The sequence below is a fragment of the Stegodyphus dumicola genome, chromosome X1, assembly GCF_044657685.1.
Source record: "Stegodyphus dumicola isolate Sdum_Otavi_A_Nest chromosome X1, ASM4465768v1".
Taxonomy (NCBI): Eukaryota; Metazoa; Arthropoda; class Arachnida; order Araneae; family Eresidae; genus Stegodyphus; species Stegodyphus dumicola.
Genome location: NC_140780.1, coordinates 79,056,028 through 79,078,172, shown reverse-complemented (window position 1 = coordinate 79,078,172; position 22,145 = coordinate 79,056,028). Strand labels below are relative to the sequence as shown.

Genomic DNA, 22,145 nt, shown 5'->3' with positions numbered 1-22,145 from the left:
TGTTGTGGATCAAGGGGAGAGGGGAACACTTTAACATACTTTACCCATTTGTTCTTAGGGGCACCATTATGATGACAAAGCTGAGAAGAATTTGAGGAGACTTCACTGAATTTTTAACATGTTCCACTTTTATGATATTGAGGATTTATTGTGAATGTATATTTTGATGTTTGAAGTGTTCTCTTTTTTTAATTATTGATTGGCATGTCTGAAATTCTTGTCACTTAAATTATCTTTGAATATTGGTTATGTAGCTTTTTGAATGTGATTATATGTTACATAACTTTTTGTATACAAAATTAAACTGTTGTTTTTAAGTATTCTTCCTGTGTTTCCCAAGTGGGAATTTTTTTTAAATATATTTTTCTTTTATTGCTGTTGCAAAAATACAGTAGAAAAATATATTATGAATATGCAATTAAATGATAAATGTGTGGCAAATGTATTTAAAAAAATTACAAATACTTTCAGAATTTCACCTAAGGAATTATTTCTAAGTCTTACTGCTCTTCCATGTGATTTACCATTCGCTGAGAAACTGGGTGTAATGCTGGGATTGGATTTACCTAAGTTGTATGAAGCTGCAGCTGATATACAGTTATCTCAAGGTCAGTTTGCACAAGCTGTTCATCTGTATCAACTATCAAAGGTAAAAATTCTTAACTTTAAAAATGACATGTTTTTAAAAATGTTTAATAATATCGTTATATGTGTGTTTTTAATTACTTATAATTTATTTACTTATATATATTCTTTTACCTTTATCCATTTTAGTGTCCACAGTTAAAGAGAGTTGCTCACTTCATGGGTTATGGTTTTCTTTCTGAATTGATAGCATATATTCAAGTACTTTTTAGTACTAAAGGCGTGGAAATTGTATCAGCAGATAAATGTCACTTTGCTAATATTGCACTTCATTGTTTCACTCATCAAGTGAAAGATAAATTGCAAGAAAGGCTAGCGATTAGTACAGCTTTTAAGTATGTATAATATATAATTATATTTCTGTAAAATATCTTTTCTGTTAATGCAGTTGTGCTTTATAAATTATATACATAAAGACTACTATACCAAAATGTTTAAAATCTTCCAATTGGGGAATGGAATATTTCTGCATTATTATTATTATTTTATTTTGGTAGTAACATTGAGAGCTTAATTTAGATAAATTTATGTTTTCTCTGTTGGTCATGGATAATTATAATATATCTGAAGATTAGAATGCCACACAGCTATGAACCAGGGGTGAGATTTTACAGTTTTCTGCATTTCAGGTCATAGATTTAGATGCCTAAACAAGTCAAGATGATTATTGGTCTATCGCATTAAGTGCAATGTTACCAGTTCCTCACCTCTGCTTGTTCTTTAATTAAATGTATCTAATATGTCTTATTTCTTTTACACTTTTAGTCTAAATATTATGATTTATCTTTTCTGTCTTGAAATCCGCAGAACCTCTGGTACTAAGTGTTGCAGACTTCTACTGTGTTATTTTTTCAGTATATTCCATAGAAGTTTTAATATCTGTCTCTAAATTTCGAAACAACAATAATAAATTAGAGAAAGTGTGTAAAAGCAATTTTTTGGTCACTTTACATTTTCTGAAAAGTCTGTTAATCAGTTTGTTTAAAAAACTCTGGGACATTTTAGTTTAAGAGATAGTATGCACAGTTATTTCTTTTTAATCAATTTTGCAAGAAGGTAGCATGAAATAATTCTGCCTTCTTTTTGCTCATATGTTTCAGGTCATACATTTACACTCATGTCCATAAATTAAGGATAATTCGGAGTCACGCAGAAATCGAACTCTAAAATAAATATATCACCTGTAAAATCACTACGCGCATCTTCAAGAATCATGCAAATTTCAGGAAGCAACCAGATGACACCGATGGTACGTCACAATGACGAGAGTGTAAGAGAGTGATATATAAGGAATACAGGCAAAGAAGTAAAATTGTTCGCAGCCGCTTTATAAGCATTTCAGTACAACAACCGAATAGTTATGACACAAAGGACACATTTGGATGATTTTTTACATGGTAGAATTATCGGCTGTCTGGAATGTGGGCGTTCCCAACTGGAAGTATCAGATGAACTTGGAATTGCCCAGAGTGTCATCTCCAGGCTTTGGCAACGATTCCAAGATGATGGTAATTTGAGTAGACGTTACAGCACAGGTCGCCCCAGAGTTACAACGCCGAATGAGGACTGGTATTTGGCAGTTACTGCCAAAATAAACAGGCGGATCACAGCCTCAGACCTGTCTCGTCAGCTCTCTTCAGCCACTGGTACGACAATTTCAAGGCAGACCGTGTACAGACGCTTAGGGCAGATAGGTCTGTATGCTCGTAGAACTGTCAAATGCGTTCCACTTACTGCAACTCACTCTCGCCTGCGGTTAGCCTGGAGTCGAGAGCATGCATTGTAGACACCGCAACAGTGGGCTTGTGTGATGTTTTCTGGCGAGTCCAGGTTTAGCTTGCAGTCTGATTCTCACCAGACTTTCATATGGAGAGCTCCAGGTACCCATCACCACCAAGAAAACATCATTGAACGACACCGTTACGGTGGTGCAGGAGTGCTCGTTTGGGGTGGAATTATTCTGGGTTCCAGAACTGACCTGCATGTTCAAATTGGAACCATGACGAGCCATATCTATCAGGACGTCATTCTGGAACAACATGTGCGTTTGTTTCGGGGTGCCATGGGTGCACAATTTGTGTTTATGGATTACCACGCCCGCCCTCACTGTGCAAACATCGTAAGCGAATGCCTTCAATCAGAAGATATCACCCATATGGACTGGCCAGCATTCTCACCGGACTTGAATCCAGTAGAGCACGTGTGGGACATGCTTGGCCGATGAGTTGCAGCCCGTCAACCTCCTCCTACATGTCTACCGGAACTTCGGAGAGCATTGCCTTTTGAGTGGTGTAATATCCCCCAAGATCAGATCGATAATTTGATACTCAGCATGCCTAGGCGTTGTACAGATTGTGTTGCATCGTCTGGGAGACATACAATGTATTAACAATCATACCAACCATGTAACATTGGTTTTTTGTAAATAGGTTTTTTTTTTTTGTAATTTGCTCCAGGGAGAAATAATCACTAATTTTTTTAATAATATCAAACATATAGCATCTTTTTTTCCTCTTTACATTTTGTTTAATAAATAAGCTTTACAAATAAGTCAAATTTGTTTAGCTTCTAACTCTTCCATTGCCTGATTTTGCATTATCCTTAATTTATGGACATGAGTGTATATGCATAAGCAAGTCAAGATGATTAGTGGTCTATCATAAAAGTTAAAAAATTCCCTTGTGTGTTTTAAATTGGTAATAAGTATGCTAAGTTTCAGATATCTCTGGTGCCATCATTGGTTGCCACTTGGGCCTTTAAAATTTTTACTTATTTAAACTACTAATTTCATTAATTCTGACTATAACTTACCTATTATGTAATGCAGCTGTTAACTAATTTATACTTTTTAATGAAAAACTGCCCAAAACAATACGTTAAAAAGTTCCTATTTGTCAGTGGTAATAATTATGCTAAGTTCAGATCTCTGGTGCTGTCACTGCTTGTCATTTGGGCCTTTAAAATTTAACTTGTGTAAACTAACAATCTTAATAATTCTAACTGTAAACTACCTATTATGTAATGCAGCTGTTAACTAATTTCTACTTTTTAAGTGAAAATTGCCCAAAACACTAAGGAGGTGGTTGTGTATCGAGTTCAGAGTTTTATAAAGTTTGCTGTATTCTTTTTGATCAAAATCTCCTTGTGCTTTAAAGCAGAATTGACAATAACTGTGACTGATATATCTGAAACTTTAATTCTTTCACATGGGGCTTGTAATACCTTCCTTTTTTCTGTCAAGAATAAATTTAGTGGCTTCATCTTTGTTTAAAGTATTTGAGGATGAAGAGTGATATATGGTTGTTCAGAAATAGAAGGAAAAAATAAGTCATACATGCCGGTCTTGTTTCCTTGCAGCTGAGCCATTTGAATTCTTTCTTCCCTCTTGGAGTTAATCTACAGCCTCTTCTGAAGAAATTTTTTTTTTTAAATTTTGCTAGTCGATTGTTTTACAATTTTCTGAATGTACTTTAATTGCTTAAGAGTTTCTTTCATTTTTGAGCACGTATGTCATACAAACATAAGTTTAAAAGTGGATTAACATAATAAATTATGAATTTTTTGCCCTTGGGCACCTACTCTCTAAAAAAAATTTTGAGGTATTCAGTCTATCACCATTTTTAAAATTTTCTTAATATTATAGCACTCGCTACATTATTCTCTCACTGCATGTGATATTTTTTATGTGAAAGAATATTAATAGAACTGTTTTCCCATAAAGTTTGGCACTTTTTTAATGGTGAGCACACAGCATATCTTCTTTAGATTTCATTAAGTTCTTCCCAATTAAACAACACTATATCATTTCTTCAAGGATCATTAGCACATTTTCATTAAATGATTTTGGTGCCCCAAACACAAGGCATAAAGCATTTGATCATGTTGGAGCCGTTACATGGATTACAAATTAAACTATTTAATTTTGTTACAAAACGATTTTTAAAACTGACAGATTTAATGTTCTTAAAGTATTTAATGTTACCAACAAATGAAATATGATAAGAACAAACTTGCTAGTGATCTGCTTGATTGAAGTAAACCAATGTGTCAAAGTGAAGCACAGTAAAACTTTCATTGTCTATCTAGCCTCATGTAGCTTCATAAAATTACAAAACTTTGTTTGAAATTGAAAAAATTGATATTTTGTGTGGCTGAGATGTATTAATATGCCAAATTTAAAGCAGTTGATGAAATAGCGCAATGTTTAGGGAGATTTAAGCAACCTAACATCAAATCTGATTTGAGAGAAATTTCCTATGTTAAAAATTTTCAATGAAAGAAACTTTTCCACACATAGGCAACCTAAATTCTCCCCCTCCAAATTTACAACCCACCCCACTCTGTTATGCAGTGTTTTGTTTAAAAAATATCCACATATATTTTCCTAAGGTCAAATCTTCATTGAACAGTATTTCTTAGTTTCATCAAGATTAGATTCTTGCTTAATTTAAAACTCTGCTAGTGTTTCCATCATTAGTCATTTCATGTTGATCTCGTTCTCATTCATGTTATTCACTCATTTCATGTTGTTATTCTGAATTTTCCATCCAGTTCATAGTGTTGTTCAGTTGAAACACTTTTTCATTTTTTGTCATCTCATTTTCATAAAGAATATATTCTTTAGTATTAGCCTTTGTAGGATTCATTTTAAATCCAGAAAATTCCTGCTATCACACTGTGTTTTGTCAAAAAGCTGAATAGGCCGTAAGTTACACAACCCATTTATTGACACATGGGTTTGGCACAGGACTGTAATATTGAGCAAACAAATACGTACAGTTTCTAATTATGAAATGTTTTTTGTAGTCGTATAGTTTAAGGTATGGATCAACATGAAGATTTTTTTTTAAATTAAGCTTTGTAGTGACATTTAAAATTATGTTGTTCCTTGATCCATAGGCTGAATTGCCAGAAGACAACCTGTTTTATCTGGTTGGTGCATATAGATGTCCAAAAATAATATCTTACTCTGTAGGCAATACAACATTGTTACAGTGATTTCAGGTCTTTTAATGGAATGGTTAGCTCATATAGGTGTCCAGTAATAATAGAATCTTATTTTGTAGGTTAATCCAGCCCTGTTACAGTGATTTCAGCCTTTTTTAATGAAATTGTTTATAAACCATGCAGTCATGAGTTTCTTTGTAATCCATGATTGTCAATTATTTTTGTAAATCATAGCTAAGGATTTTTATGCTTTTCAAGGTTCATGAACAACTAATGGTTTGCACTTATAAATTTCAGGTGCATTGCTGCCTCCAGAAAGGAAGTGTAAAACACATGCCTTCTCCAGAAAGTCTCCAGAAATGAAATGAAATTTCATCCATTTTGAATATTTTCTTTGCATTTAAGTTTGTGTCATCCACTAGCATTAAAAATTTGTTCAGAAATTCCTTGGTAGCATCTCTAAATGTAGCATATACCAGTCATGGCCATTCTGATTCCTTAACTACGACATGTAACCCTTTGCTCCCTTAAATGTGACATGCCTATAACAGACAGTAGCTCATTTTTGGTAGATAATAATTGCCTGAAGCAGTGCAACAGCATGTTTATTTAACAATCAATGATTTTTTAATTACATTGTGTGTATTAATTTAATCAATTTGGAATTATCTGGTGCATGCAAATCCTCAAAGTATAAATAAAAAAAGGGGGGCAAAGTATCTCATTCTTGCAAATTATTACCGTGGGCATGCCATATTTAGAGCAGAGGATGGCCATCAGGACAGTGCAAAAGACAAATACCCAAATCATTTTTTTAAATAATGCATTTTTTCCCTCTCAATTTTTTTAAATTTCAGGCTGTTTCTCATTGCTTTTCTTCTGTGTAGTCTCTTTTCTTCTCAGTATCTGCAATCCAGTGTTTCAGAAGATTTGCTATTCCTAGTAGGGTACAACTTTTATTCAGTTCCCACATAACTTGGGTAATAGCTGAATAAATTTCTTTCATACCAGCTTTGCACCAAAAAATTGCATCCAGAATTCTACAATTTCATCATTAAGTCACTTTTGATTTTCATTTGAAGTACTGTGGACATTGTAAAGTCTTTCTGCTTGAACGCTGGCATAAATTTCCATTTTCCAAATGTAAAATGTTTTTAATTCACAAGACAAATAATTTTATCCTGTATTTTTCTTGTTTTTATGTTCATTGATGAAACTGAAATACACACTTTCTTTCTGTCTGGTTCCATTTTCTCCTGAATTGTAACATACTTGCCAAGAACATCTGCTTTTCAAAAATTTCAAACAGATGCTCATTTATATGTCTTTCGTAGTTTATTGGTTGCATAAGTCACTGAATTGTGGACACTTCATTATAGGAAAAAAGTGTTTGTGTGACATTACATTTACCAAGTATTTCTAAATGAGCATTATTTTTTGCCTGTAAATTTTTTACATTTATGTAAGTTGATTTCTGTAATTTAAATGAATATAATAAGCCAGTAAATGCTTTTATTTAATTTTTTGATTTCTGTAATTTACATGAATCTAATAAGCCAGTCAATGCTTTTATTTAATTTATTAATTTAACCATATGTTTTTTTCCCCATGAAAAGATACCTGTTTTCATGGGCCTCTTTGCTATTATTCACAGTAAAGAGCACAGAAAAGATACCTGTTTTCATTGTGAATCAGTTGTCAACATTATAAGATATAATAATGTCATATTCAGGATTTGAGTTATGTTTCCTGTCACTGATTTTACGTGATATCCTCTGTTAATAATTGTTTTAGAAATTATCTGTCAGACTCAATAATTTATCTTCATGAGTTGAAACTTTTAAAATCTTTGATTTCATTTTTCGAACTCAAAGGCATCTTACTTTTATTCTGCTACCTCTAAAGAAATCAAATTCTGACCTGAGAACATGCAGGGAATATCATAAGGAGTTTTCATTATGACCTTTTCCTTTTAAAAAATGTGATCTTTGGAATAGTTATACCCAATTTGTGTAATTTTGAAAAAGGAAGTAAGTCATTCTAGAGAAGCTCTTTAGAATGCATGGAGAAGTATAAAATTAAGACCTTAAGTAGTGAATCAAATGTTGTCTAAATTTTCTTTAAACATTTTCATGAATATTTTTTTTTTTTTTTTTTTTTTTTTGTAAAATTTTTAATTTTATGTACATTTTAAAATTTGAAGTCCTTAGAATAACCATTTATTTTATGTAGGAGATTTCTAAAAGAAAATGCATATTATGATGAAGAAGTTGCGGCGAAATTGTTAGCTGAGCAGGGGTTGTATGAATTGCTGCATTATTTTGCCAAGGTAAGTTTTGTATCTGTGTGTATTTAAATATATTCAAATATCCTTATACAAATATCTTTATTTTCTGCAGAAGGATATTTTTAAACATATACATGCAAAATTATCATGTATAGCTATTGATCATAATTTAATGTTCTAGTGCAGATTGCCAGAGGAGCATAATATTTCATGAGTTGCATAATATCTAAGTATATCTCGTAAATTTTTTAGTCAAGTAAGTGGGGTTCCAAAAAATAGTTTGCCATTAAAGAAAAAAATCATACGTATATATAACTGTGAAAATTATGAGCACACGCACGCATGAGTCATTCAAACTGATTTATTCATGAAATATGGTGGATAGGCATAAATCGTGTAGTAGTGATTATTTCCATTCTTATTTTTTCTCTCTTTATATTTACAGCAAAGAGCAGACTTGGCCAAAAATTACTTTTAAGTAATCCAAGATAATGTGCTAATCATCATTTGTAATTAATTTTTGTGATTACATTGTCTTTAATATTGTGCATTTATTTATTCATTTATATATTGGTAAAAATTCAAGTGTTTTCAAAAGTTAATGTTCATATAATTTTCTGATAAAGTGTAATAAATAACTATTATTGCACATTTCATTAATTTGTTATCATTACAATGGATGTAATGTAATAATTTTTATATTTGATTCTAATAAATTTATGATAATAAATAATTATACAATTATATTATAGTTCATAATTATTATATGCATCTTATGTTTGATAAAAAGGTAAACTGGAAAAAGTAATTTCTGAATAATTAGTTACAATAATTATATGATAATAAATTATACTTAAATAAATGATTATATTATATTGCTATAAGTAATTATCACATTCTTTTGGGATTTTTGCATTAAAATCTATATGCATTATTACACATACTAAAAATATTTATTAAAAAAATAAACCAAATCTTATGTAAAAGATCAGAATATTGGCAAATGCCATGTTAAAGCATTGGGGAGTATTTTCTTTAACTACAAAAAGCTAACTTTTTAACTGCTACCTTTTTGTAATTTCCACTAAAAAATGTAGTTTCGTGATTTTTAGTTATCGTATTTTTAAATGTAAGCAATATAATATGCTCTGCTCACATAGTCATAAATTATAAAAAAAAAATTTTTCAACATTCTTGGTTTCCAGGTCGCAAATCAATGTTAATTAGAAACCATAGCTTCTGATTAACACTCGTTCTGGATGATTCTAAGTGTTTTGACAAAATGGCACTTGCATTGTTTTTATGAAGTGATATGTTTATAATACAAATAGGAAAATAAGTGTTTCCCATAATAAATCGCCTTCCTGATACCTGAAATAGAAGTGGCCATTCCTGTGACTTTTTGCTTCTTGTGCAGGAAATTTTACTCGAAGGCTTTTGCAGGATAAATGCTTGATCTGATAAATGCAGTTCTTTTATTCTAACTGATCTTTTTCTCATGGCTAAGTCAAGGAATGATATGCATGTTTATAATGCGTGCTTTATCACTTTGTACTCAGTAAATATCGTTAGAATTGTGGTAGTTAAAATTTGTTATTTTAAAATATTCTTCATGAATCAGATTTTTTGTTTTCTTAGAAAGAGAACTTCATCTTTTAATTTTGATAACCACCTTACCTGTACATGTAATAATAAGCTTTTGTATTCAGAACCCTGTATCTTTACAAAGCTTTGAAAACAAACGATGTTCAGAGCACAATATAAAGTTGACCACTTTAATATTATCTCATTAAAGTGGTCTCATTAAAGCACACCATCTAATTCCACTGATTTTTTTTGGGGGGGGGCACCAAGGCCTCTGGGTGTATCATGCAATGAGTTAATGTTATATGTTTGTTGTCATTTTCCTTAACTTTGGCTAGAAATCCAATTTTTTCACTAACCACCACTTTAGCACTGTCTGTGCAAATGCCAACACAGTGCACTATGTTTGTAATGGCCTCTCCTCTCCTGTAACTGATTTTCTGATTTCTTAGAACTACATACTCAAGAATTCTCTTTCATATTCTCCATACATTGAGAATTTTTGGAACTTGTTCAAAGCTTCTCAAAATTTAGCCCATATAAATATAGACTGACTGTTTAAGTTACTTTGCATTGAATTTTCACATTTATAACACTGTGGTTTCTTAGCAATTCTGCCACATTTTCTGTGTGTTTGATAACTTTGTGAAAATACGTTTGACCACTTTCTGAGGTTTATTTGGAGAATTAGTACATATATAAGTTTTAGCTAACTTTAGCTTAATTCTAAATAATATTCTAACTTTATTGTCTGCCATCCAAGTTTAGCTAACAATATCAGAACATATTCATCCCTGCTATATTCACTTATGAATATAACAGGGATGAAAATCAACTAAAAATATATTACTTTTTCAGTCTGAATTGCAGAATTAAACTAATGATTACAAATTGACATTTTTATGTAGTGGGAATAACGGCCAAAATCAAATTCAGCTATTTACACTTCACACATCAAGGTTATATCCCAGGACCTGGCTAGGTTAGTTTTAGAAGCAGTAACTTAATATTGAAAGTAAAGGGGAAACCAAAGAGCAGATAGGTACAAATCAACTCTAATTGGGCATAAACCAGTTCACAATCTCTTAAACATAAATTCTTAATGGTATTTAGAACTCCTGTTTGTATATTCTGATGGAGGAACAAACAAAACAGGAGAAATATTAAACAGATTTTAACATAACCAAAACATGTTAATTAAAGAAAATTTTATACAGAGAGTGTTTACACATTTTTTAGAGCTTGATTACTATTAAAAAAAAGCATATTTTTTACTATTAAAAAAAGGATATTTTTTTAATAAAATTCCTGGCTGCAGCTTATTATTTGAAATGAGAAATATAATCTGCTACTAATTTAATGCTACTATTAAATTTATTCTTCTTTCATAATGTCGCATGTTAACAAGCTCTGGATTGAATGATATATTTTTGCACATTGAGAAGAGTAATATCCCTATTCCATAATTAAAAAATGTTGAGATGCAGGGTATTAAAAGTTTGTAAGTGCAAAATAAGCAACGTTATTAACTTGAAAGAGAAAAGTTGTCAATCATTACTTCTACCTAGAAAGAAGATTCCAAAGAATACCGAAAAGGTACATATTGTTTCTGGATTTAAATCATTGGTAATAAGATAAAGTCCATGACACACAAATTAATAAATTAGTCTCTACCATTTGTTTGTGAAATAACACCTTTCAAATATGTGCTTCCAACAAATTAATTGGTTGATGTTGCTAGATTAGCAGGTTTAGTAAGTTTTTATTGTGTTTTTCAAGATAAACTTCTTTTTGAAAAATACTCCTGGCTGGCTTATCTAAAGGTGAAATTTGCAAGGTTGCCACGCTACCTGAAAAACCGGAAAAAGTCAGGGAATTTGGAAATTGACCAAAAAATTCAGGGAAAAGTCAGGGAATTTAAGTGTTTTAGTCAAAATCTGGAAAAGTCAGAGAATTTCATACAACGATCCCGCCAAAAAAGGCGAGTTTTGCGCCGACGTCGGAAGAGATCACTTTTTTGGCGAATTGTGTATCACGTGAGTGTTCATTCGGGCAGCTGGCATAGAGCCAATTTTCGCAGCTCCAATTTGATTGTCTTTTTAGAAAGACAAAGCAAGTTTCCCGCAACTTTTGGTTTCCAGTAACCTCGAGAATCGCATGTGCAGTGCATGAACTAAAGAAAGTACCTGTTCTCGTATAAAACAAAATGGGTTTAATCCTAGTATACAGTACCATGAAGGTTAGAATTAAAAAAATATGTGTTGTAAAGAAGGAAAACCTCTCTGCAACAGACGTGGCTCGGTTCCATCATAGCGGGAAACAGCTGTGCATGCGCGAAATATCTGTCGCCAAAGCTCGAAACCGGTGTCGAAGTTCGAAGGTCACGTTATCAAGAGTTCATAAAATGAATATCGTTTAAAATGTCTTTAAACTCTAAAGGAAAAGAAAATATTTTTTGGCGCAAGTAAATTAATTCATGGATTATTTATTTTAAGGGGGGGGATATATCTATGAAAATCCGTTTTTAAAATTATTGCGAGAAATCCAAGAAAAAACGTTCTTTGATAAAACGTTTCTTCTTGGATTTTTCGCAATAATTTAAAAACGGATTTTCGTAGTTTTCTTTTTTTGTCAAAGAACGTTTCTTCTTAATACGTGTTTCTCAATTTCCTGTACACATCGCGGAGAAGGAAATTCTGACCGTTCTGTCGTCAAATCCCTTGGCAAATTTTCCCTCCACTTTTTACATAGACGTTCTTTGGTCAGAATAATCTCCATGTATGGTACAGCGGGATTTGGCAACATGTTGATGAGCAGTAAACGGGTCATTTTGTTCTTGGCGACAATTTTCAAAATCATGCAAAGGCCTTATTGTATACTAGGATTTTACTGCAATTTTTTTTTTCTTTTTAATAAATACCTTGTCATTTTGCAGTAAAATAAAAAAATAGTAATCAATCATCTAGGATAACCATGTGATATAACGATATTCACTAAAATATCATTGATTATTCTAATTAAATTTTTAAGTAATTATCTTTATTTTTATGTTATTCATATCATTTAATGTTGCTTCTTCCCTCTAAATTTATGTATCATTAGTAAATAATATTTCCAAATTTCAGGAAATTTTCTCTGGCATAATCCTGAAATTAATTCTAGCAGTATGATGACATCACGAAATTTAATGCCTATATTTTTCCTTATGTATGCTGCGAAATAAATATAAAATACCTCCATTTGGTAAAAAATATCATTAAATAGATTTCTTTCTTTCGTTTAGCTGCAGAATGTCTGCAAAAAAAGCCTTATTTTATTCCAGATTGGGCAGATTCTAATCTCAATCTTCAGTGGAGAAAACAACTCCTATTATAATTATATTTGTGTTTTCAAGTGTTAAGGTGCCTTTTAAGAAGACACCTCACACAAATTAAATTTACCTAAAATCTAACCTAACTTTTAGCATTGCGTTGTATGATGACATCACGAAATTTAATGCACATATTTTTCCTTATGTATGCTGCGAAATAAATATAAAATACCTCAATTTAGTAAAAAATATCATTAAATAGATTTCTTTCTTTCGTTTAGCTGCAGAATGTCTGCAAAAAAAGCCTTATTTTATTCCAGATTGGGCAGATTCTAATCTCAATCTTCAGTGGAGAAAACAACTCCTATTATAATTATATTTGTTTTTTCAAGTGTTAAGGTGCCTTTTAAGAAGACACCTCACACAAATTAAATTTACCTAAAATCTAACCTAACTTTTAGCATTGCGTTGTGATTTATAAGAACCGGATTAGCCTCGTGTTGAACTGGGGATGATCATGAGTAATAATTAAATTAAACATACAGTTGTTATCCAATGTATATATCTGAAATTTTATTAAGTTTTTTTAAGCGGAAAAGTAAACAAAATTATCAAACAAAGTGTACCAAGAATAATTAAGAATAAATGTCCTCTGGGATTTATTGAATAATTAAGGGAATTTGCGATGTAGTACAAGTAATACCATAATTAATTTACCTTTTAACACAGCCAACGTACATTACGCGGATAGACTGGAATTTTCTCGAAACATACCTGGAAAACCTGGAAAAGTCAGGGAATTTCATTCTCCTGTTTCAGTGGCAACCCTGAATTTGGGATGAATTCTTCTCATTAAATGAAATATCATGGGAGGACTGTGTTGCGAAAGCCATGATGTATTACAGTGCAGGGGCCATTGCTAAAATTAAAGATAAGGGAAAGAAATGTAGCAGCAGCTATTCATAGACATGCACTAGCCTCAAGTATTTGAGTATTTAATAATGCTTTAAAAATAGTAAACTATATAAAATTGTGACCTCTTGAAACCAAGCTCTGTAAACAGCAAGCCTTAATATTGGGAACCCACCAGAAGTCCCTCCTGTTACATACTGAAGTAAGGTGGATGTCTCCAGGAAAAGCAACAAGTTTGATATAACTGCATGCAGAGGTAGCAGCATTTTTGATGCACCATAACACTCTACTGGCAACGGTTTAAATGATGGTATGCAAACTGGTATATTTGGCAAAAATTTTTAGCAAAATGAATAAAATGATTCTGTCATTGGGAGGGGGGGTGGACACTGCAGTTTTTGATGCAGCCAAAGTATCTTCTTTTAAGAGGAAACTATTATATTGTTTAGGGTGCATGGAAAAGGAAAATTTCCTCTGATCAGAAGCTTCTTGAATGAAAATATTAAGATTCAAGAAAAAAAATGCAGAAAAATATTCAGGCCATCTTAGAGCTTTGTGAAACTTATTTGCAGCAGCTGAAGACAGGGTGCTTGGTAACTTTAAGTAGGTTCTGAATGCATTCACCATCCAAGAAACCCTTCCATTTTAAATTCAATAGAGCATGGGGTTCGTATAGGCTTATCTTGCAGGAAACTAAAAGTCACGTTTCAAAACAAATGTTTTGGCTGCATTTACAAGATGAATTACAAATCTTGCCTGAGAAAGCAAGGTTAATATAGCTGCCTTTCTGAACTGCATATTTTTAAGTGCGAATTTTCACCTATACAAATATCAACATGAAATACATAAGCCACTTGCAGTTATCAAGAATTAAACCTAAAATAAGAAACCTGTGCCAAAAAATGCAGTCACACATTTCACACTAAATGTTTATATGCTGTTTTTTATGCCTTAATTTAGGTCTATTGTGCACTCTAGTTGCACTATAGTTAAGTAAAATTAAAATTCTTCTCTGTAATGACTAATAAATAAGGATTGATTACAGAAGAACTTGGAATATGGTGAGTTCTAAAGAAGAGTTTAAAGAAAATTTGATATTTTTGATATTCTCATCACATTCAAAATTTAATCTAAAGAATAAAATTATTTTTTGCTATGTATCTTTTTTAACTTCTTTTAAATAAAGATGGTTGTACTTGTATATCCATGTTTTAGGAGGAGACCCTATAATGCAGTCACTGGTGTGCCATGAGTAGGATATAGGTGTGCCGCAATCAAATACATGTATTTGACATTTTGCAATTTTTTATCATGTATTTAATACACAACGACAATTTTTTCCCTTAATAATGTCTATTTTAATTGTTTTTATATATTTCACTGTTGTGTGGTTGTGTGTGTGATTGTAAGTGTGTCAGCATTTGAATTTTTTCGGCACTTCCTTGATAACTCGGAACTCTTTGGTGAGCCACGAAATTCCAGAAAGATTTTTTGTGCACCACAGGTGTGAAAAGGTTGCGGAGTACTGCTGTAATGCATCATAGACATAACTAAATCTAATGTAATGAACTTCCTTAACTGTTTATCAAAAATGTCTGCATGCTACCTAAAAATAGATTTAGTTTGGAATTATTTTTAAGGGTAATTACTAATTAAAATTAATTCTTTGTGCTTAAGATGTCACGATTTTGTAAGATATGTATGGTGACATTTTAACGTGGTTAAATGATGACAAACGCACCAAATGTCAGAGTTATACTCGTAAGTAATATTTGAAAGAATTTTGTCAGCTGACACTTACTTCCATTTGAAAGTAGAATATCAAATATAAAAAACAGCAATTTGAACAAAAATGTTCTTTCAAGTATTATATGATTTTTTAAAATTTTTCAAAGTTCGGAAAATAGCAGGCTTTTAGAAAAATTTTCAGCTTTAGTACTTTAAAGTTTTTAAACTTTAAGTTATAAAGCATTAAAAAAACTTTGTATGTCATGTTATTTGGAATGACTAATTAAATTTAAACATGTTTTTTTTAATAATAATGTTTCCACCCTGTTTAAATTTACATTTCATTAGTTATTTAAGATCCATTAAAGAATTCATCTCTTTTTCATAAATCATTGGCTGCCTCGTTTATTGAGAAGAAATGCTCGTAAGTTTGGTGTGAACCTTTCTGGAATTCCTGTCAGCCTAGATCTCATGTTTGGCAGTTGTAACTGATCTATCTCTTGTTGACAACTGTAGGAATTATATGCAATCATTAATAAAAAGTGTTCCTACCTTAACTGGATGTGTGAGTGGTGCTGATTGCTGCAGCATCTTGGCAAAGATTTTAAAATAAAATATTTAACCATGATCTTATCTTTCAAGAAATAGTAAATGTATCTCACCCAAAGTAGTATCCATTACTCTTACTAGCCCAGCATCCCGTTTATACGAAGAGCTTCGATCAATCTCTTCAGCCCAGCATCACATATGTGTAACTTGAAAAATGCAACAATTTTTTTTTTTTTAAAATTTTTAAGTGCCTGTAGATGGTGGTAAATGGTAATGGTTTTCACATCAGTTAAACCATGAGGCTTTTGACCTTCATGTCTGAACATCAGTTTCTGTTCTGTGCTTCTGGTTTTGATAGATTTATTGGTGTAAACAAACTGGAAATCACAGCTCTTTAAGAGTTAAAGGGACACCGGCATATTTGTTTATTTCATTAGGATTTTTTTTTTTTTTTTTTTGTATTTGTTTTTATTCTTTGCGATTTTCGTGATTAGAATGTGGGGAAATGCATCCAGCTCAATTTTTTTTCCCCAAGAGAATGTGGGAAAACGCATCTAGCTGACTTAATGGGTGTAACTAGTAAAATTCAGACCTGTTGTCCTTTTTACTTCCTTGTACTTGTACGAAGTAAAAAGGAAGTAATGTAATAACGAAAAGTTTAACGATGCAATTTAACGATGTTTTTGCATGACATCTGTATGTAAGGGCAGGATAATGGACTCTTCCCCCCCCCACAAAAAAAAAAATATAAAACTAATTTAAAATTTCGTGGCATCTGTGCGTACGTATGTACGTATCTCGCATAACTAAAAAATGAGTAGCCTCAAACGTTGAATTTTTGTATATAGGACTGCTATAACATGTAGATGTGCACCTCGTATTTTTGTTGCAATCTGCCATACCAAAAGTATACAGTTAAAAGTCTTTAATCCGGACTCGTTGGGACTTCAGCGATTCTGGATTATGCATCATCAATTTAAATCTGGTAAGATGGCATGCAGAAATTATAAAATTAAAAATATGAAACCATAATTTATGAAATAAAGAGCAATTATGATGAAAAGGGTATCAAAATTTACACAAAAAAGCATAATATTTGTTTACTTTATTAAACGTTTCTTTCAACACGCGCATGCGTAAAGCATACATTATGTGTAGTCGAAATTAGAAAATTGCAACCAGAAAATTCGATGTGTATTCGTGATATTTATAATGACGAGGAATTTGATTTAAATCATATCAAAGACGGAGTACATCGAGATGAAATACTACATTTAGTAAGGAATTATAAGTCGAAAAAAATAAAAACATCTGCCCTGAAGATATGAATTTAATGAAAATGCATTTTTTCTGTTTTCCATAATACACTACCCAACATTGAAAATACGACACCAAGAAGGACTGGCCCGAAAATTGTGCAAATTTCAGAATAGGCACATGTCACCGAGTTGTGCGAAGGATGTGAAATACGCAGCTCTCCAGCGCAGGCTGAAGAAGATATAAGGGAAGGAACCTGCAGAATGTTTCATTTTTGTGCCATTATTTCTGCTAGGGAAATCATTGTAGAAAATTTGTTCTTGTCTCAGAGGATGGGTATAATAGCAGAAAATGCTGGGCGGTTGTCAGTGGAGGCAGTTTCAGCAGGCAGATGATTTTGCGAGGAGCATGGTGATTGGACTGAGAAGGGCAGGTTGGTCCATACAGCAAATGTTAGCTGACACAGACACTTGGACGCATCCACAGTGCACTGGTTGTGGCAATGATGGTTGGAACAAGGAAATATGGTAAGTTTGAGAGGTGCTGGTGCATCGAGAGTGATGTCAGCACGCATAGATCAATGCATCTGCCAACAAGCAGTCATGCACTTGTAAGGCACTTTTACCTCCATTCTGTGCAGCATGTTCAAGACACCCTGGATGTTCCCATATCTAACAGAACCATGCCGTTGATTGGTGGCTAGTGGCCTGCACTCATGGTGTCCATTATGAAGACTACCATTGACCACACATTGTAGATGCCAATGGCTGAAATGTTGCTTAGCTCAAGCGACGTGGACACTGGAATGGCACAGGGTCATGTTTTCAGATGAGTTATGCTTCTGTTTCTCCAATGATAGTCGCCGCATACGAGTGTGGCATCGATGTGGACACAGGTCCAGTTTGGCAGCAGTTGTGGGATGCCCCACCATGCAACAATGGGCATATTTATTTGGGTCGCAACTGCGTACAATTCCAGGTCACCTTTAGATCGTATTCAAAGCACTTTGACGGCTCAACAATATGTGGAGGATGTGCTGCGGCCAGTGATATTCCCCTACGTTAAGGGAGTGCCCAGTTCTCTTTATTAGCAGGATAATGCCCAACCACACACTGCTCATATCAGCCGGTGTGCTCTGCAAGGTGTACAGATGCTTTCCTGGCTAACCTTCTCTCCTGATCTCTCATCAAACACATTTGGGATGTAATTGGACACCATTTGTAGACCCAGCCATTGCTCCATTCAGAAGATGAATTGTGGCAAATGGTTAACAGGGAATGGAGAGCCATTTCTCAGGACACCATCCACAGTCTCATTCACTCTGTACCTAGATGTGTTGCTTCGTGTATCACCATCCAAGGTGGTCCTACAACCTACTGAGCCAATGCTGTTCTCACTCTGTATTATGCTTATCATTTTGAAATAAAGATCACTTATTGTTTGTTGCTGTCTCTCTATTTGCAGATTTTCATCACTTTCTGGCCACTCCTTCTTGGTGTAGCACTTTGAATGTTGGGTAGTGTACAATGTGTTTTCTAGTAAAAAATGATACATGTATAACTCTTTTTTGTAATAATTGTGATTGATTTTTATTGAAAGAAGTAAACGAAAATTTTCTAAAATTTGCAATTATCAAAATGTATTGCAGCTTTTTAATAAATTTCTTTCCATATTAGTATTGATATATTGTGGGAGTGTTATGAGATTTTGTGCAATAGTCATATAAAGTTCAAATTTATTGTGATTTTCTTTACTTAAGTTTAAAAATCATGTTGCAAGAATTAAAGTGGAAATATATGGTATATCTATAAAGCTTTAAGATATTTTATTGCTTTTTAATTTTCTAAAATTTAGGATGTCGATTTCTGATATGATTGTTTAGTCTCTAATATGTAAATTATTTCCCTTTCTAATTTTTATGAATAAAATTATCAAGTAATTGACTGTCTTCTAGGTCCGAGGCCAGCAAGGTTTAATGGTGGAAACTTTGCTATCAAATGACATTAAAAATGCATTTGATTCTGCTACAACTAATTCCATTCATATATCTGGCTATGAAGAGATTTTTCAGCATGGCGATGATGGTTTGTAGTTTTATCAGATATAGCAGATGTAGTTTAAATTTAGTGCAGCACATTTTTTTTAAAATTTGAATATTTATGATTTTTGTCTTCAAAAATGACCATTCTGTTGATGTTTGAATTTTTTAATGTATAATATGTTCATGGTTAGAAGTTCTTTTTGGGGGGGATATCAACACAGCAGATGCAATTTAAGTTTAGTGTAGGATATTTTTTTAAATTGCTGCTTAGGCAGTGTAGTGAATAGGGAAGCCTACTGTGACTACAAAGGGCCTGGGTTCGAATCCCGGATAAGGCATCACTGTAATTGTCTGTCCCTTCATGGAAGGTAACAGTGACCTGCCTGTTAGCTGCTTCCACAATAAAGTGACCGGCATTTCCGACTTTAGTTAGCCTAAGTCGGCTTATTGCCCAACAATTGGGCCAAAAAAATTTTTTAATTTGAATATGTGTTATTTTTGTCCTCAAAGATGACCATTCTATTGATGTTAGAAAAATGTTCAGGTTTTTTTTTTTAAATGTGTAATATGCTCTTGAATATATTTTAATAATATGGTAAAACTCTGCTTAACATAATTAATGAAGTAAACTAGTATTTAATGTGTCTTGAGATTTCCCCTGCTATCTTCTTCCTGTTTCTTAAATGTAGGACAATGTACCAGTCATCTGTTGCTGTGGTTGCTCTTGGACTGACCATCGGACAGCTGTTCCTGTAGTTGGAAATGCTCTCCGAAGCCGTTAAATGATGCTATGAACAGCCCCAAACTAAACTGCCAAACTTATCACACTTCAGCCCCCTCAAGTTGTTCAACATTTCACAGAGGCAGCACCTCGACGTTGTTTAAACTGATATACGTCATGCAACAGCTTCCCAGAAATGCTGAGCTCACACCACCAGTGATCTATACCCCCTCTGACACTCCCCCATTATGTCTAGCTGTATATATGTGCATGTGGTAATATACCTGACCTTAGTGAATCTCCTGATTGGTCTTTAAGTCTGCTGTGCCTCTTTTGTTCCACTGATAAGCTAATTTTTCAACTTAATTCTTAATTTTTACACACCAATTTACATAGTGATATTTGTGGCCCTATATCAGCACAGTCAGTAGGGGGAGCAAATTATTTTATGTTAGTGAAAGATGATTACAGTGGTTTTAGAATATTTTTTTTAGCTTGAACACAAAAATGATTTTGGAATGAAACATTTTCCAAATTCTTAACTCGGTTTGGTTGTAACCAAAGTGCTGGGAATTTGAGATAAGAAAGTACTTTTAATTCTATATGAAGATGATGCTTTATTGTTTTGTGAAGAACAGAAAATATTAATTAAAATTGTAGCTGACCCGAGGAAGAAGTTTGAAGCAACCGGATCTTTTGTTGGAATGCAAATTAATTATACAGCAGATGGCTAAATTTTCGTGCATTCAGAAAGCTATATTAACTGTATTCTAAAACAATTTCACTTAGAAGATGGAGCTCTAAACCTTGTGTGCCTGCAGATCCTAGTACTATCCTATTGTTAGAATTCAATCCACTACCAGCAAGGAAAACAGTTCCTTACAGAGAAGCTGTTGAATCACTAATATTGCTTGCCATCACTACAAGTCCATACAAGGCTTTTGCTATAAATGTGGTTAGTAGATTTCAAGCTAATCCTGGCCAAGTGCATTGGAGTTTTGTGAAATGCATTTTGAAATACCTAAAGACTGCAGCAAACTATAGCATTGATTATTCTCCAGTAGCTAATGATAGTTGCCATCATGCTGGATACTCGGATGCAGGTTTTGCTAATGCAGTGGACATAAGAAAATCAACTGCTGGTTATGTGTTTAAACTAAGCAATGATCCAGTAACTTGATGTAGTCAAAAGCAATCAAAAACTTGTACCTGTACCACTGAGGCTGAATATATTGGAGCTTCAATTGCTGTAAAAGACATTTTGTTGTTCAGCTAACTTCTGCAAGATGTGAGTGAAAGAAAAATATGTATAGAAGGTATTGTTGTCTTTGTTGATAATTAGAGTGCAACGGCGCTCTAATTATCAAAAACCCTGTCTTTTGCAAAGGCACGAAATATATTGCAATGTGCTACCAATTAATCCATTAGAAGTATGAGCACAAATCTGTCATTATAAAGTATGTGAAATCTGAACAGCAGTTAGCAGATATCTTCGCAAACTGTTTTCCCAAAGCAAAATTTAAAAGGTTAACCCTTTCACGATGGGAAGCACAAACACACGTTTATCGCTGTAGCCAGCAGTCTTTTTCATGAGTCTCTGTCCAGGGCCTAGGGGTTTTTTGTTAGTAAGCCTAAATCCATGAATAAATACATGAACGAGAAAATGCTTTGGCACGCCCGCGTTTCAGCCGGGAAATGAGTGTATTTCTTGCTGGCACGTATACGCGACAGTCAGTGCAAAAGGATTAAGAGAACAACTGCTCAATGTAAAAGATAAGACTTTCATGTGAACCTTTAACAGATTTGCATTAGTTGACATATTTTAAAAATATTTAAGATTTCTTTTTCTTGTTTAAGTCATTGATCATACTTTTATTAATTCAGGTGCCAACAAAATTGGAGGGAGTCAAAATGCATAATTCGGCTGTCGCACTTTTGTTGTCATTTTGACTCTGTTATTGTACTCTTCTGCTTATGTTCTGTGAGTTTGTTCAGTGGTGTATGTCACTTGTGATGTTGCTACATTTATTCCACTTTAAGCTCAAATAAAAAATTTATTTAAACCAGTAATTTAGACAGTGCTGCTCCCTGATTATGCTGTTGGTCATTATAAAGGATGCTTAGTAGATTTTGAATTTAGCCTACATTATAAGATGTACAAGAT

At 33.0% G+C, this 22,145-nt stretch overlaps 1 protein-coding gene across 4 annotated transcripts in view; it reads left to right on the top strand.

Annotated features, from left to right (window-relative positions):
• The window catches only part of LOC118196406 (uncharacterized), a 338,914-nt gene that overhangs the window by 144,470 nt on the left and 172,299 nt on the right, over positions 1-22,145 (top strand). For all 4 annotated transcript variants that reach the window (XM_085807758.1, XM_085807757.1, XM_085807756.1 and 1 more), the window contains 4 exons: positions 472-649; positions 775-980; positions 7,825-7,921; positions 19,174-19,303. In XM_085807758.1, the coding sequence (XP_085663884.1) occupies positions 472-649; positions 775-980; positions 7,825-7,921; positions 19,174-19,303 (611 nt within the window). The remainder of the gene's footprint in view (positions 1-471; positions 650-774; positions 981-7,824; positions 7,922-19,173; positions 19,304-22,145) is intronic.